The following is a 17,579-nucleotide window of genomic DNA, read 5'->3' on the forward strand; positions in this document are numbered from 1 at the left end:
GTATTGGATGAATTATCGTATGCTTTGATATCTTTCATATTTTTGGTGGGCCTTGCAACGAATACTTACAACTATGTTGAATTTAAATTTTCAATTGCTATTTGTAATTTCACAACAAACAAGGTTTTACTTTTTCTTTTTATAACCCTTTTAATTGGTGATATTAATTTATAATCAAGTAGGTATTATAAATATTTAATGAACTCTAATTCGGGACAGCAGGTGAGTCAATTCGTTGGACGGTGTACTCACTTTTCGGTGCTTCATTTCCATCAAAAGCCCTATTTAGCATGACATGAACATTCATAAACAGCACGAGAATTCTCCTCGAAATTTTCTTATATACTCCCGAATAAACGTGCTTTCATCTCACCTCGGCATAAGTTCTTTTGGAAGAAGAGTGTTTTGTGCCTCGTAATGTAGTGGGGAAAAAGAATATGCATTTCGAAGTGAGTGAGTTTTTTTTTTCTCAATAGAATGAAACCAAAATTTGGCTCATACCTACAATTCTGATAACAATATCGTATAGCAATTTTCATTTATCTGAGTCATTACGTTTTTGTTATCAATTTTAAATACATGAAAATGGCTAAACCTATAAACGGTGAATTCGTAACTTCCTGTTAACAGATTTGGCTGAAACTCTGATGTGAAGTTACACATTAGATGTTAAAACAGTGCGCCAAATTTTTCCGATTTAATTCCCAGCTCCTTGATGTTATTGTGTTCACGTGTACTCGGGCAGACTTCCTGAGAATGGATTTCGTTTAAACTTTGATAGGAATCTACAAATTTGGCAAAAGACCATATACCAAATCACATCCGCCTATCTTAACGAATTTTTAACTAAATTCCAAAATTGTGCTTTTCTGATTCGGATAGCTTTGAGGCAACCAGTTTCTTAAAAATCTTGAATTTTTTATTATTACAACTGCTCGGCATCCATATTTGTACTCAATTTTATTAAAGCAGATGCTAGGTTTTATAAAGGTTCTAATAATACGTTAGCCTACTTAAGGTTTTCTCTTGGACAAGCAGCCCTAGGTAACTGCCCAGTTAGAAATCTGTTACTGAAATGATACATTAGTATCCTTTAAATGTAAATTTATGCCTTCATATTATCATTATTTTGAAAAATAATCAAGAGTAAACTTTTTTTTTCTAATTGTATATTACAAATTTGAGAATTAAGTAGGTAGTCTAGGTTTTTTTTTTTTTTTTTTTTAATCTAACCAGAATAATTATTTGGATCTCATGTTGGGAAAGAAGGCTGCCACTGTTGGCATCTGCTTGGCAGTTACTCAGATTCGCCAAACCGATTTTGCATCCGCCAATTATTCTTTACGAAAACAAATCTTTATTTAGATCCTAGATAAAAAAAATTATTACATAAATACATGATGATTAGATAAATTAAGGTTATAATACATTACACTTCAACAAAAGGCAGTCATGTGGAAAACAAAAACTACTGAAGCATTTTATATTTGTAATAAATTTTAGCTAATCTCATTAACGACAACACCAAAACGACTGCAATAAATACATTCTTGTATATTATTCAGATTTGTGCCTGTAAATTCTTTCATTTTTTTCTTGATGATGAATTGTTTCTGTTTAATCTTACTTCCTCAGAATTGCCACAGTTTATAATTGATGTTTTGCTTGTTTACTTCTGCTTAACAAATGAAAAAGGAGCTCCATTTTTCATTTTATGCTTAATTTATTTGACTGAAATGTTCTACAACTATTTAACGCTTATTAGCATCGAATAAATCAACTTTAAAGAAAGCGAAAATTATTTATACATTATTATAGTATGATTTATTAAGATGGTTAAAGGAGTATTAGAATTCAAAAAGCGTACTTTTATTTTCTTATATGAGCACAGGAAAAAAAATTCTCATCTCTAAAGCAGTTTATTTCAACACATTAATGTGTATCAAGATTTATGTTCCACAGATTAGATTATAATTACTCGTTTCACAAGAATTTGTTGAACTGGAAAATAAAACCAGTAACCTATTTAGGGAATTTAAAAATTAAAATAATATATTTTTATGGTCTCTGTCTTTATTGCTCCAATTAAATATTAAATAATTTTTGTTTAATTTTTTAAATCTAATTATTACTTATGTTTTCTTTCTAATAAAGGTATTAATATATATTACCCATTTCGTATTTTCGACCCCTCTTTTTTTAAGGAAACCTACATCGCATGTACATTCAATTAAATATCCTTAGAAAAATTTATTATGTTAGATAGTTTCGCTTTATTGCCTCTTTTTCCACTATTTTATTCTTAATATAAATGATAACTAAATGAGGATAACAGATCATTTATTAGATCTAAGAACAGTTGCTATTGTATGTATAGTAAAATCAACACATTTTTTTATTCAAACTTTTTTCATTTTGATAAGTGATTCTTTGGAGAAGCTTTTTAAGTGTTCTTTTAATCTTTCCTTTGGCAAAGATTATAGATTTTAATTTTTTCAATCAAAAAATTCACTTTTACTGTTTGTTCAGTTTCTCTCCTAATAAAGATAAGGTTTTATTCCCCACTTCTCACGACAAATATTTAATTTTAAGACAAGTATTTGAAAATGAAGTGTTTAAAGACATATATGAAATATATGCAATGCATTTTTTTAATCATTTTCTAGAAATATCCATCATACAAAAAATTATTTTTAAAGCTAATTTAAATTGTACATGAACTTAATGAATGCTTGAAATAATGTATGTATAGCAAAATTTTAATACTTATGGTTTATAAAATTTTTCGTTTACCTTGTTTACTTCTTTCAAAATTTCGTTTACTTCTTCCAAAACTTCGTTAAAAGAACAGACATTTTTAAAGAGAAACAAGCACGCCTTATATTAATTGTTTATAATAATGTAATTATTTATATTTAACTATGCTTCGAGTTTGATATTTTACTTTTGAAAATGTAGTCAAAATATGCATCAAAAATAAAAATCGATATTTTTATAACTCAAATAAATACGTTACATATTCCTCGTCCGAAATTTGTCATCTAAATTTATTTGTTTTTAAAAGCCTAACTTTTGAAGTCATGTTTAAAACTGATAGTCAGTTTTCGTGTGTGCAGTTTTATAGCGCATAGTTTTACGATTTCAGATAACGTTCGTACAACTTGCATATTATCTTCAGGGGGCAAATCAATTTCGATACGCCGCGTAAGTGCACTCTACATATTATGATGCATCCTTTTAAATTTATGGACTCGAACAATCGTAAAGTTCCACCGCTTTATTACTCAGATAAAATTCACATGCAGATTGCCTTCATGTCGAAAAAATCACAATGTTTTACAGTCTAATGAAATACTTCAGGGAGTTTTTGATCGCAATTTGAAAGTCAACATATACTATAAATATTACAGTTTATATCGATTATATTAGTTTGTAGCATATCTTTTTTTAAAAATGAGTTCTAAGTACTTATTGGATAAATAAAATCGACGTAATGAAAAATGATAATGTTATATTTAAATTTACAATATTATTTAAAAAAATGAAATAAATATGCAAGATAAAATAAATTTTTTACAATCCATACAAGAATCCACAAAGTTACTAAATTCTTTTCTTGAAAATTGGATAAAACTTTAAAATTTGTATCGTTGTCAATTAAATGTGAATTTTATGAATTTTATATTAATTCATAAATGCCTCAGAATTAGAATGTAACGTAACTCCATTTAAAAGGTGAATTAAAAAAAAATCTTTTTATCGACGAATAAAACAATATAAATTCACTTGTACTGTAGGAGTACAAGCATAATTACCATGCTTTTCCTATTAACTCGATTTACTCTTATTCGAATTAAAAACTCAACTTAGTGAAATAAAAGTAATATGCTTTTTTAGATTTTTTTCATAAAACATCTTTAACGCATCTCGTATAATATAAAGTCGACAATGTATGTAATGATTTTTCGAAATCGCTTGAGGTATTCAAAATTTTATTTCTCCCAGTAACCAAACTTACAAGGGGTGTTCAAATGAAAAGGTGCGAAACGACACTATGGGTATAAATGAAAATTTATTCAAAATATGCATCATAGGCCTGCGCACAACGATCCCATTGGTTAACGAGCCGAAGGATTGCTAGTTCCCAGAATTCCTGTGGCCGTGACGAGACACAGTCCTTCACAGCGTCCTTGAGTTCACCATCCGCGTTGAAGCGCTTCCCTGTCAGATGTTTTTTCAGGGGACCAAACACATGAAATCGCAGGGTGACATGTCCGGGCTGTAGGGCGGATGATCGATCTGCTTCCACTTAAACTTGGCCAGTTCCGCGTGTGTTGCCCTGGAGACATATGGACGCGCGTTATCATTGAGCAAGACCACACCTTCCATGAATAGCCCCGGTCTTTTGTTCTCGATGAACCTGCGTAGTCTTCGGAGTGTCCCACAGTACACATCGGAGTTAATGGTTTTTCTGTGTTGGAGGAATTCTGCAAGTAGCATCAATTGGACGGCGCTCTTTATAAGAGCCTCTGCTCTCTCTCCTGCGTATGCGGGCGTATGCGCATGCTCCGATCCTACGCCGGTGACTCCAATCGCATTCCTAGATGTCTCCCTGCATTCTCTCATAGCGGCATAGGCATATATGTTAACGGTTACGTTGTTACGACGTTTCGTACCTTTTCATTTGAATACACCTTTTAATAATCAACATCTACATCCAATATTTGCACATATTGTAAAACTAGCCGCCTTTGGCGACCAGCCGGTTCGCCAATCTTAATATTCGTTAAAATATTTAACGCAATTCCAACTTTAATAGATTCTTCAGAAAAATATTTTAAAACTTCAAATTTTGATAGTCATATAATTCACTCATAATATTATAAAGACCTTCAGTCATAACGTGATATGCATCTCTCTAATTTTCTGTTACCCCTCGTAGAATTTATGATTTAAATTAAAGTGTAAATGATTAATCTGCAATTAATATAATAATATTCTTTACTGAAACAAAGCATTTTTTTAATAATATGATTACTGATAATAGAGTCACTGAGCGTTTAAACTTTATGGGCACTTAAGAATATCTTTCTTAATTTATGTAATATCTCAAGAATTTGTTAACAAAAATTTCTCAGATTCATCATGAACAGATCGATTCATTAACAATGTTTCATTTTAAATGCATCAAACACTAAGAAAATAAAATGAATCGTTTAAAATAATCGGTCTAAAACAGGTTTAAAAAAACTACTTAAAAAACAATGTACTTAAAACTATAAGCGTATACAAAAAATATATATATAACTAACATAAATACAATTTACTTACAAAAGTATGCAACTAACCTAAAAATAATTTAAATCATCCGTTGAAAGTGGTTGTCATGACAACAATCAGAACAATGCGCATGCGTGAATTTTCTTCGCCAGTTAGGTAACGCAAATGCGTGAATTTTTCTACGCCAGTTGGGGTAACGCTAGGCAGATTATACATTTTTAATTTCCTTTATTCTGTGTTATTTTAATTCAAAAGTACTTCAGAATGAATCTGAAACATGGATTCATTAACAATGTTTAATTTTAAATGCATCAAACATTAAGAAAATAAACAGAATCGTTTAAAACAATCAGCCGAAAAATATTAACCCTAGCCTCATTACTGTTGGGAGAAAAAAAAAAACGGAAGCCTTACTCATTTGGCGGTGGGGGAAATGGAAGATTTTTTTTTGGCGGAAAGGTTGGCGGTGGGGAAAATGGAAGATTTTTTTGGCGGGAAGGTTAGTTTTTAACTAATAATTAAAATTCTAATTAAAATTTCAAAAAAAGGGACCCCAGGTGCACATTCCCGACCTCTAAGGTATACATGTACCAAATTTGATAGCTGTATGTCAAATGACCTGGCCTGTAGAGCGCCAACACACACACACACACACACACACACACACACACACACACACACACACACATTGAGCTTTATTATAAGTATAGATATAGATATAATAGAAATTGCTCATATTTAAACCAATATAAAGCAATGATACCCTCATAATAAATAAAATACTACAAAAGCTCTTGAAGATCATGTTCAAGTACTTAAAATAGGTTTGAAAAACAAAAGTAAAATGCGAGAATATATTTCTGTATCCATATCGTTATTGCTGAGATTGCTAAAATTTCCACTTCCCCATATGAGTTAGCAAGAAAAGTTTCTTATTTTAGAGAGATCTAGAATATGTTTTATTAGTTCGTATGAGATAAATGTCTACATAATTAATTGTAACATATTTTAAAAACTGTTCTTTATACAAAATAAATGCATATGATGCTGGAAAAGATATTAAAAGAAATATTTTCAATATATTGTTATAATTAATTTTTATATAAAAAATAATATTATAAAAAATTTTTTTAATATAATTTTAAATATTATAAAAATAGTTAAAATATTATAAATCATTAAAAATGATAAAATGCTTTCCTTAATAAGCCCTTCATGTAATTTCTGCATTAGAAATAAACTTATTCTTTTCTATTTGGCAAAATGAGGAAAAATTTAATATTTATAACTTAATGATTGTGTTACGACAAAACAATTTAAAATTGCTGTCTTCGATTCCTTATTCAGTTCTGCATGGAAAAACATAATGACTAAATTAAATAAATGAACAAAAGAAAATTGCTTCCCTTTTAGGAATGCTCAGTTTTAAAGATGATTATATATTTTTTCTTTGCAATGCTTTAAAAAAACGGATAAATATTTTAATTGGCTTTCCATACATGGACGATTATAAATGAAACAATTGTTATATCTATGCTCTCTTTACTTGTAAAGGAAGATGAAAATTAGGTTTCCATTGATTCTTAAACAGCTTGTTATATCTATGCTCTCTTTACTTGTAAAGGAAGATGAAAATTAGGTTTCCATTGATTCTTAAACAGCTTGTTATATCTATGCTCTCTTTACTTGTAAGGAAAGATGAAAATTAGGTTTCCATTGATTCTTAAACAGCTTTTCTAACATAATGCCAGTTTATCTTTCACTGTAAACAGAAAAATTAAACAGAAAGACTAAATACTAAGACTAAGACTAACAGAAAGACTAAAATGAATAGTTGCAAACTGTTTTCGAGATGCTGATATATGTCAATTCAATTCTGATGTTTTTATGGTGTTTGCGTTCATTTTGTTTCTCTCAGAATAGAAATATTGCTTTTAGATACTGTTTATGTGATTTTATTATTTATAATATTTTGTTTTTATTTAATTACTTTATTTGTATTTTTGTTTCTTTGTATATGTATTCATACAGTAAAGATTAATACTGAACATAGATGGCGCAGTATGCGCTAACCCATATGTATGTTTGGAATGTGGGGGAAACGCACTTAAGCTGTTTTTGTAAACACTTCTCCCTGAGAGTTGGTGTGAAACTGGTGCAAGTAGGCACCGCTCGCTCTTTTGTTAGCGGCAAAAAGAAGTATTCGTTCGCTCTTTGTTAGCGGCAATTTCTACTTTAATTGTATATAGTATTATGTGTTACCTTATATATGTGAAGTCATCGTCCATGTGTTGTTATATGTGTGTGTGTGCAAAATAAATAAGAAAAGAGACAAGAAGGCATCTTTCCTTGGCTTAAATACACACAACCAGCTCTACATAAAAATTGGAGGCACCGGCGAGATGTCAGCATGAGAAACAGATAAGTTTCTTTCATTTGTTTCTTATTATTATTGATTATTAGTTTGATGTTTTTAAAGAGAAGAACATCTGAAGAGTTAATAAGAAGTTCTCGAAATGCGAGCGAACATAATTTTCTTTAGTTTCGGTTCCGTTTCGCAAATGATTTGTTATATAATTTCTTTTCAACATGGACGATCCGAAAAGATATAAGGAACACATAACGCAAATTAAAGTCGCAAGAGGCAAGGTTAAGGCCTCCTTAACTAGATTAGAACATTCTGCAGATGAATTAGAATCAAAAAATGAAGTAGTGATTCGTTTGCAGAGGTTAGAAGAAATTTTGAAAGAATTCGAAAGATTAGATTCAGAATTAACTGTTGAGGATTCTGAAATAGAGGAATTCGAAAATAGATATTTTTCCTTGAAATTAAAGTTTCAAAATAAAATTGATGTCTTTAATACATCTCAATTTACTTCTGCTCAAACACAAAATTCTTCAGTTCAATCTATTTCGAATTTTCGTTTACCAAAACTTACTATTCCAGTGTTTTCTGGTAAATTTGAAGATTGGATGAACTTTAAGGATTTATTTGTATCCACAGTTCATTCGCAGCTTTCACTAAGCAATAGCCAAAAATTTCAGTATTTAAAGGGTTTGTTGTCTGATGAACCCGCTTCTTTAATTAAGCACATACCGTTGTCCAATGATTTCTATGAAGAAGCATGGGGAAAATTAATGGACAGGTATGATAAGAAGAAGAAAATTATTAATGCATTAATCAAAACATTTTTGGAACAAAAAGGCATCTCTCAAACCAATTCAACGAATTTGCGAAATATAGTTGACACGAGTGATGAGGTTTTGAGAGGGTTAAAATCTTTAGGAGAAGAGGCATCTAGCAGAGATCCATGGCTAATTCATTTGTTATTGCAAAAATTAGATCCTGAAACAAGACTTTGGTCCGTGAAAACTTCAGAAATAGAATTTCCTACGTGGGAAGAATTCTTGGAATTTTTAAATACCAGATGTTCATCTCTTGAATTAATGGTTTATAATGAATCTGATGCTAAAATTCCTACTAAGTCTAATTTTGTTGCATGTGAAAATATTCAAAGAAATAAAAGTGATAAAAATTGTTTGAAATGTTCGGGAATGCATAAATTGTTTAAGTGTATTAAATTTAGAAATATGGATTTGAATGCTCGGAAGAATTTTGTAAAGCGAAACTATCTTTGCTTTTTATGTTTGAATTCTCATAAAATTAAGGATTGCACTAATAGCCATTTAAAGTGTACCGTATGTAAAGGAAACCATAATTCACTCTTGCATGAAGATGTTAAAAGGGTAGTAAATAGTGCACGTGTTTCAGAATCCGAACCCGAACCTAACCCGATCAAACCCCAAAACACCCCTCCGAAGACGACATCCGCCAAGGGGGAGAAACGCAACGCAATAAATCAGGGGAACCTCAAAGGCCTGTTAGTTCTAGCACATGTCTAAACAACTCCAAAACTGCTGGTTCGGAGTCCAGTTTTGTCAGTGAAAATGTAATAAATATTTTAGGACTAAAAAGAAAGAATGCTAGAGTGTCTCTAAGTGGGATAAGTGGGGTTCAAGCAGGAACCACACGTGGCTCAGTTAATTTAAAAATTGGGAGTGAAGAATGTTTGACAGTTAATGCTTTTATTTTAAATAAGGTTACTTCTCAAATCCCAGTTGAGAATATTAACATTAAAGAGTTAGATTATTTGAAGGGGATCCCTCTGTCAGATGAAGATTTTTCAAGGCCATCAGTATGTGATATAATTTTAGGTTCTGATTGCTTTTTCTCAATCCTTCGCAATGGAAAAATTAGTGGGTCTGAAGGACAACCAATTGCGCAAAGCACAATATTTGGATGGGTTGTCGCAGGTCAGATTCGAAGAGATTCTATTTCATCATCGTACACACAATCGCATCTGATTTCCGTTGAAAGTGATTGTAACATTGATTCTGTTTTGCAAAAATTTTGGCAAATGGAAGAGTTGCCGGATAAAAAGTTTCTTATGTCAGATGAAGAAGAATTTTGTGAAAATCATTTTAAATCGACTTGCAGGATAAATGATCAGGGTCGATTTGTTGTAAGATTACCTGTTTATAAGGACATTAATCAGTTAGGAGATACAAAGGGAATGACTATTTCTAGGCTTCTAGCTATGGAAAGGAAGTTTAAATTTGACTCAGAATTTGAAATGGAATACAAGAGTTTTATGAGTGAATATGAAGAATTGGGGCATATGTCACCTAATAAAGATTTTGATTTTTCTAAACCGGATTACTTTCTTCCTCATCATGCTGTGCAAAAGAAAGACAGCATTACAACCAAATTTCGAGTTGTGTTTGATGGATCCTGCAAACCGCCTAACTTGAATTCGTTGAATTCAGTTTTGGGGGTAGGAAAATTATTGCAACCAGATATATTTACTATTCTTGTCAGATTCAGACTAAATAAAGTGGCTTTCACTTCCGATATAAAGCAAATGTATAGACAAATTTTAATTGATCCAGAAGATCAAAATTTGCAAAAAATAGTGTGGAGAAATTCACCTGATTCACTATTAAGGAATACAAACTTTCTACTGTAACTTATGGAACTTCATCCGCTCCATTTTTAGCTACTAGATGTTTACATCAAATAGGCTTGGATTCTCAAATTATAAATCCTGAAATATCTAAAATAATTCAAAATTCCTTTTATATGGATGACTTGATGGCTGGAGCAAAATCTAATGAAGAAGCAATCGCGTTAATTCAAAAATTGTCGGAAATTCTAGATGTCCGAGGATTTCACTTAAGAAAGTGGCGTTCTAATTCTCCACATGTCTTAAATAATTTAGCTGAATGCCTGAGTGCTAATGAATCTAATGAGGAAATTCATCCCGAAAACTGTTCTAAAACTCTGGGACTTATTTGGAACTCTTCTACTGATTGCTTTGTTTTTAAAATTGACTTTAATTTTGAGAATGAAATCACCAAAAGATCTTTTCTGTCACAATCAGCAAGGCTATTTGATCCTTTGGGTTTTCTTTCACCCTGCACAATATTAATAAAAATCTTTTATCAGCAGTTATGGTTGCTGAAACTTGATTGGGACAGTGCCTTACCGGAACATTTTGCAGTTAAGTGGCGTAAATTCAAAAAGGAATTTCAGCAAATATGTCACATTTCTATTCCGAGATGGCTTCTAACTACAGAAAAGGAAATTACTCTTCATGGATTTTCGGATGCATCCGAATCAGCATATGCCTGTGTAATTTATGCGGTTCACAGAACTGATAATGGTGTTACGAAAGTCACTATTTTAGCAGCTAAAAGCAAGGTAGCTCCGCTAAAGCCTGTATCCATTCCACGGCTGGAGTTAAATGGAGCTCTCCTGTTAGCCCGATTATTATCTGTTCTAATTAATACTTTTCATGATTATGATATTAATATATATGCTTGGACAGATTCTCAAGTTGTTCTTTCCTGGTTGTCTTCACCTCCTCGAAATTGGAAGCCCTTTGTTGCCAACAGGACTTCAGAGATCTTGGACCTCATCCCTCAAAATAGATGGAGGTATGTGCCGTCAAAGGAAAATCCAGCAGATATAGGATCCAGAGGTTTGTTTCCTAAGGATCTGCCAGACTGTCGTCTATGGTGGGAGGGCCCTACTTGCCTAACATCATCAGAGGCTGACTGGCCAAAGCAACCAGTATTCAAAAACAATGACTCTGTCCTTAAGGAAAAGAAAAAAACTGCATGTGTATTTGCTGCAATTTTGAAAAATGACTTAATAGATTCATTAATTGAAAAATACTCGTCATATACTAAGTTAATTAATGTATTATGTTTTTGTATTAGATTTATAAATAATTGTAAAACTGGTAAAGTTAATAATTCTACAGGTATAATTGGACCTATAACTTCAAAGGAAAGAATTTTTGCTCGTAATATTATTGTAAAATATGTTCAAACTGTATTTTTTGATGCTGAAATCAATTGTATAAGGTCAAACCAACGAATGCCAAAGAAAAGCCCACTATCAGCACTTTGTCCATTCATTGATAAGGACGGGTTGCTCAGAGTAGGAGGGCGTCTTCAAAATGCATCTTTGCAGTTTAATGCAAAACATCCTATCATATTACCTAACCAGCATAAATTGAGTATTCTGATTGTACAATATTTTCATATTTTAAATTTTCATGCATGTGGTAATTTGTTAATGGGTATTTTACGCCAAACATTTTGGATATTAAATGTTAAAAGAATAGTTAGAAAATGTGCATTAAATTGTGTTGTATGTTGTAGATTTAGAAGTAATATGTCAAAACAAAAAATGGGAGATCTTCCTGAGGGACGAGTGACTCTCAACAGACCATTTTTTGTCTGTGGTTTTGATTATGCAGGTCCAATTTCTATATTGAAACACCGAGGCAGAGGAGCCAAAACAACGAAAGGTTATATGGTTGTATTTGTATGCTTTGCTACGAAGGCTTTACATTTAGAATTGGTTACGGATTACACGTCCGATTCCTTTATTGCTGCATTGAAACGTTTTTGCTCAAGAAGGAGCACACCTAAACATATTCATTCGGACAATGGGACTAATTTTTTAGGAGCTAAAAGGAAGTTCAAAGATTTATACAACCATTTATCTAAAATTAATCTAGATCAAAAGGTTTCGTATTTTCTTTCTCAACAGGAAATTGAATGGCATACTATCCCTCCTTTGAGTCCGCATTTTGGTGGACTCTGGGAAGCTGGTGTAAAATCGGTAAAATTTCACTTAAAGCGAGTTTTAGGAAATTCAAACTTAACTTTTGAAGAACTTTATACTTTATTAACTCAAATAGAGGCGATATTAAACTCAAGACCCCTAGTTAGTGTAGATAATGATGATGTAGATAACTTAAATGTTCTAACACCATCTCATTTTATAATTGGAGATGTAATTAATAGTCCACCTGAGACACTGGAAGTGTCTACACTTTCATTGAGGAAGCGCTGGGATATTGTCCAAAAAATGAAATTAAATTTTTGGAAAAGATGGTATATCGATTATTTGAGCTCATTACAAAATAGGAGAAAATGGAAAAATTGTTATCCAAACATTAAAATCGGTGATATTGCAATTATTAAAGAAGACAATATTCCCCCAGCAACATGGCCTCTTGGTAAGGTTGTAGCTATACATCCTGGTAAGGATGGGGCCATAAGAGTAGTTACATTAAAAACTTTGAAAGGGCTTTTTAAAAGGTCTATAGTTAAACTGTGTATCTTACCTGTGCATCAAGAATGACTTCTTGATGGGTGGGAGTATGTTTATGTGATTTTATTATTTATAATATTTTGTTTTTATTTAATTACTTTATTTGTATTTTTGTTTCTTTGTATATGTATTCATACAGTAAAGATTAATACTGAACATAGATGGCGTAGTATGCGCTAACCCATATGTATGTTTGGAATGTGGGGGAAGCGCACTTAAGCTGTTTTTGTAAACACTTCTCCCTGAGAGTTGGTGTGAAACTGGTGCAAGTAGGCACCGCTCGCTCTTTTGTTAGCGGCAAAAAGAAGTATTCGTTCGCTCTTTGTTAGCGGCAATTTCTACTTTAATTGTATATAGTATTATGTGTTACCTTATATATGTGAAGTCATCGTCCATGTGTTGTTATATGTGTGTGTGTGCAAAATAAATAAGAAAAGAGACAAGAAGGCATCTTTCCTTGGCTTAAATACACACAACCAGCTCTACAGATACTGTACAATTTGATAAGACGACGGATTCGTCATTTTAGAATTCTTTACTCAAACGTAACTTTTACTTCATGTGTGGTAACTTTACATTTAAAAAAAATTTCATTGCTTTAATATATTTATACTTTTATATGTATAAATTTATTAAGTAAGGTATTTAAAAATACACTTTCATCTAAGCAGTAAAAGTAGAAAATATATTTTGTTTAATTTTTTTATTGTTTTGAGTTTCTAATTTGAATTTATTATTAAAATTTTTTGTAATGAATTAGTTTTGAATTTGAAACCGATTGCTACCCTAGCGTAGAATGTAGATTTCATTACGTTAATCCTGCAACTTATTATGATGATGATTGTTGATGATGATTATAATCACTGTAGTTGATAATTATTATTATGACTGTGAAAGGGAACTTCTTGATTTATAAATTTAATATATTGCCAATGGATGTACACAAGAGCATGCATGCCATTTCAAAATTCTTGCATATCAGAAAATGAATGAAAAATCGATCCCTAAGTAAAAGTTTTACAAAAATAGAAAAAAAAAACTAAAGTTAAATAAAATTGTTTAAAATGTATATGGAAAAACTTGCGCGTTATTTTTTATATGATAATTATTTTTTTATCCGAACTTTAGAATGATGCTCAAATTCTGCTTTGTGATTTTATGTTTGTAATTGTATATTGTTATCAAATGGTAATAATATGAGAGTTTATAAATAATATATATAAAAATATTTAAATTAATTTTTCTATAAGAAATAACATTTATCTTTAAACTATTGCTTTCACACATGCAAATTTTAAAGTATGTTTATATTTTCCACTGAATATCTAAATAAGTTTGAATTTAATTAGAATTGAATTAGTATATATTTAGAAGATGTTGATAGTAGTTTATAATTTTAATAAGTTTCCTTTTTAACACACAACAAGGTACTATGAAAGCGAGAATCCTGAGATTTTAATTCAAGTACCTTAAGACCAAAATTACAACGCCCAAAATTCGTTCGTTGCATTAATTTTGATTAATATTGAATGTTACTATTTACTATTAAGTATTATAAACCATTTATTTATTTTAGTATATATAACATTTATATTTCCTTTTTGTGTGTACATTTCATTTACAATATAATTGAATAATATAAATTTAAAATATTTAGTTCTTAGAATATAAAACACTTCATTCACGACTGATTCTTAAATGGAAAATGCTTTCATAAGAACTACCATATTTGATGTTCCATATAAACCCCTCGAACCTAATGGTAGTATGACACATTCATACAGAATGCCCACTTTTTAATTCTCACCAATAGAATGTTTTCATAATTCTAGCATTATTTTTAAAAAACGTCCTTTATTTCCTTATCTCATCTTTTCATCTTTCTAAAAATGATTGGGTTTTTTCTATCTTATATGTTATATTCTTCTTTTCTTTTAAAATTTTAAAACCTATACATCAGTTTTTTTTTTATTCAGATGAACAAATTGACTATTTGTATCATTGAACAAGATTTTTAATCAACCTTTTAAAATACGACGCCCATATGCTTTTATATGGACCCTATGTTTGCATACACCTTATGGTTCACCCTGAATAATCTAAAAAATTTATTGCCCTAGTGAACCCCATCAGATCAGATTAAATCAAATCAAATCATGGTGATGTGCATATTGTTTTTTTCTTATTTATATGTTTACAAATTTAAAAAAGATATGCCTTAAAATAATAATATTTTGCTTTATAGTTTATAATTTGGTATTAAATGAAAAAATCAAATAAGTATTGGATTTTTGAAATAATTTTAATATTCAGAATTTTTTTTATTCCAGAGATTTCTCATACTTTTAAAGAAAAACGATGCAGATTTATGAGAGAGGAAATCAGCGTCAAATTATAATACCAGTCATCTATTTTCCTACTGATGTAATATTCAGAGTGAGTGGAGTGTCACTCCATAGCTTCAGGCATTTCAAATATCCATGGCATCTAAGTTAGAAAAATTGTCGACACCTTCAGATGCAAAATATTAATCTTTCATGTCTCAACTCTTCTAGGAATAAATTTTCAAACAAGAAAAATTCTTATTCTTATTTAATATTCGAGCCGTTGTTCTCTTTTTTTTCTTATTTCATCTTAAAAGCTTCTTCATTTTTCTTGTCTTAAAATAATATCCCTTTTTAGATATAGGTAAAATAGAAAGACATCTTTATAGAGATAAAGAAATTGGGGAATGGTTTCTTACATATAAACAATTTCAAATAAAAGAACTAAGAGTTTGGAAGAATGAAAATTTTTAAATACTTATTTTTTTCGGAAATATATTCATAAATATAATGGATGAATGTCTGGGAAAGTTATTATCAAGTAATCGTAACCCCTTGATTCTAAGCTGAATACATTTAGAGACAATCTTAAAAATATTTTAAATTTGATCATATCACATCACATCCTATGAAAAATGATGTCAGCTACAAGTTAATGATGCTTTGAAAATGTATTTTTGCGCTTACATTTAGGTATTCAAACTTCCACTAGTGTTGAAAACTGGAAAATCCGAAACTATCATCGAAAAAAGAGACAATAAGTCTTTAAGTTAGTAAAATAAAAATTGCATCTACTTTGAGGAAGGAATTTTTGGATAAATGAACTTGATTTTTCTTTATTTACACATTATTCAGAGGAAAAACATTTCATTCTGTTGAATTAGCAACTACATTGTTACTTAATTATGATAAAAGTTAATTCGCAAGTATTCTTGAAAATTCTGGATTTGTCAGAGGTTGTAAGAAATACCTGCATAAGTGAACACATTCCTAAAGTTTATAAATTTGATAGTTTCAGGGTTTCTTTTGGTTTTATATGAATTAGTGTAAAACAAATTTTAGGCTGAGTTTTTTTTTTTTAATGACTTTTAAGGCTTAAAATAAACTATTAAAAACTACTTTAGAAAATACAAGGTAAAAGAGAGAAAAGGTGGAAAAACGCAATGGAAAAACTCCACTATTTATATTCTTCATTTTTGCGGGGGTGCTATTGAATATGCGCTTAAAGAACGTTCAATAAATATTTATAAACTTATTACGTTAAATGGACTCAGAATATGCTCTTTTAAACATGAATAATTTTTTCCGTTATAAAAATCTTTATTAATTTTCAAATCAATTTTTATTTACCGAATTGGCATTTAATTTCCGATATAAGGGTATATCAGCTATCATTTTATTGTTTTAGATTCATTATTATAATTTGTGTATATGTGGAATGAATTCCTATTCAAGACTAAAACACTTCTAAATCATATAAACAAATGCTTCTAAATTGCAAAGCATACTAGAATGTTAGCGCTGATTTTGAAAAAGCAATATATTGCTTTTTTTCTGTAATGATTTGTACAAACATCTATTTTACGAAATAAGTATTTTCATAATGACTTCGTATTACTTAAGCGCCACATTGTAATTTCAACGACTGAGCACGAATAATTGAAATATAACGAATAACTACTTGTATCAGCAGTAAAGGGGGTATTATAGTTGAATTCTAAAAGCCATCATTGTGGCCATGATGTAATCTTTTTCATAGGAGGTTCGCCCCATCAATGGCAGATGTTAATTCATTTCTATATCATCACTACACCCACCAGGGAAGAGAGAACCAATCATCAAACCAGAAGATTCTCATTTCTATATCGATGATCCCTGATATTGTTCGTGTTCATTACATACAATATTTAATCTACAAATAATACTATGCAGCCTCATCAATGTATTTTTGGATATGAGGGAGCTCTAAATCACTCTAATTGATTATTGCTTCATGAAGGTTTTTCCTATTGCCAAGCCAAATACTGAAAATCTGATACATTAGCTTGAAGGTATTCGAACAATATAGTAAAACTTTAAAGTTAATATTGTTACAGAAAATTCCCTCCGGTGTGTTAAAGGTAATAAGTTAAAAAATCTATCAGGCTGTGAAACGGTTAACGATTATTTATTCTACACGAAAACATAACAAAAGAGTAACAAAACATATACGAATTGTACACAAAAACAGCACTTGCAGAAATCAACAACACACAAGTAGACAGTTGTTATGAAACAACCGCAAC

General features: G+C 30.5%; 1 protein-coding gene across 1 annotated transcript; it reads left to right on the top strand.

The window, feature by feature from the left end:
- The first annotated feature begins 7,869 nt into the window (after positions 1–7,869).
- On the top strand, positions 7,870–16,068 carry LOC129968376 (uncharacterized). Its single transcript, XM_056082233.1, has 4 exons — positions 7,870–8,009; positions 10,993–11,406; positions 12,010–12,475; positions 15,988–16,068. The coding sequence occupies exons 1-4, from the start codon at positions 7,870–7,872 to the stop codon at positions 16,066–16,068; spliced, it is 1,101 nt and encodes a 366-aa protein (XP_055938208.1).
- The last annotated feature ends 1,511 nt before the right edge of the window (positions 16,069–17,579 follow it).

The sequence above is a fragment of the Argiope bruennichi genome, chromosome 5 (assembly GCF_947563725.1).
Source record: "Argiope bruennichi chromosome 5, qqArgBrue1.1, whole genome shotgun sequence".
In the NCBI taxonomy this organism is placed as follows: domain Eukaryota; kingdom Metazoa; phylum Arthropoda; class Arachnida; order Araneae; family Araneidae; genus Argiope; species Argiope bruennichi.

Coding starts and splice junctions, on each gene's coding strand:
- LOC129968376 (XM_056082233.1), top strand. CDS start 7,870: ATGGACGATCCGAAAAGATATAAGGAACACATAACGCAAATTAAAGTC. Junction 11,407..12,009: donor TCAGAGGCTGACTGGCCAAA/GCAACCAGTATT, acceptor TGTATGTTGTAG/ATTTAGAAGTAATATGTCAA. Junction 12,476..15,987: donor GGGAAGCTGGTGTAAAATCG/GTAAAATTTCAC, acceptor GCTTACATTTAG/GTATTCAAACTTCCACTAGT.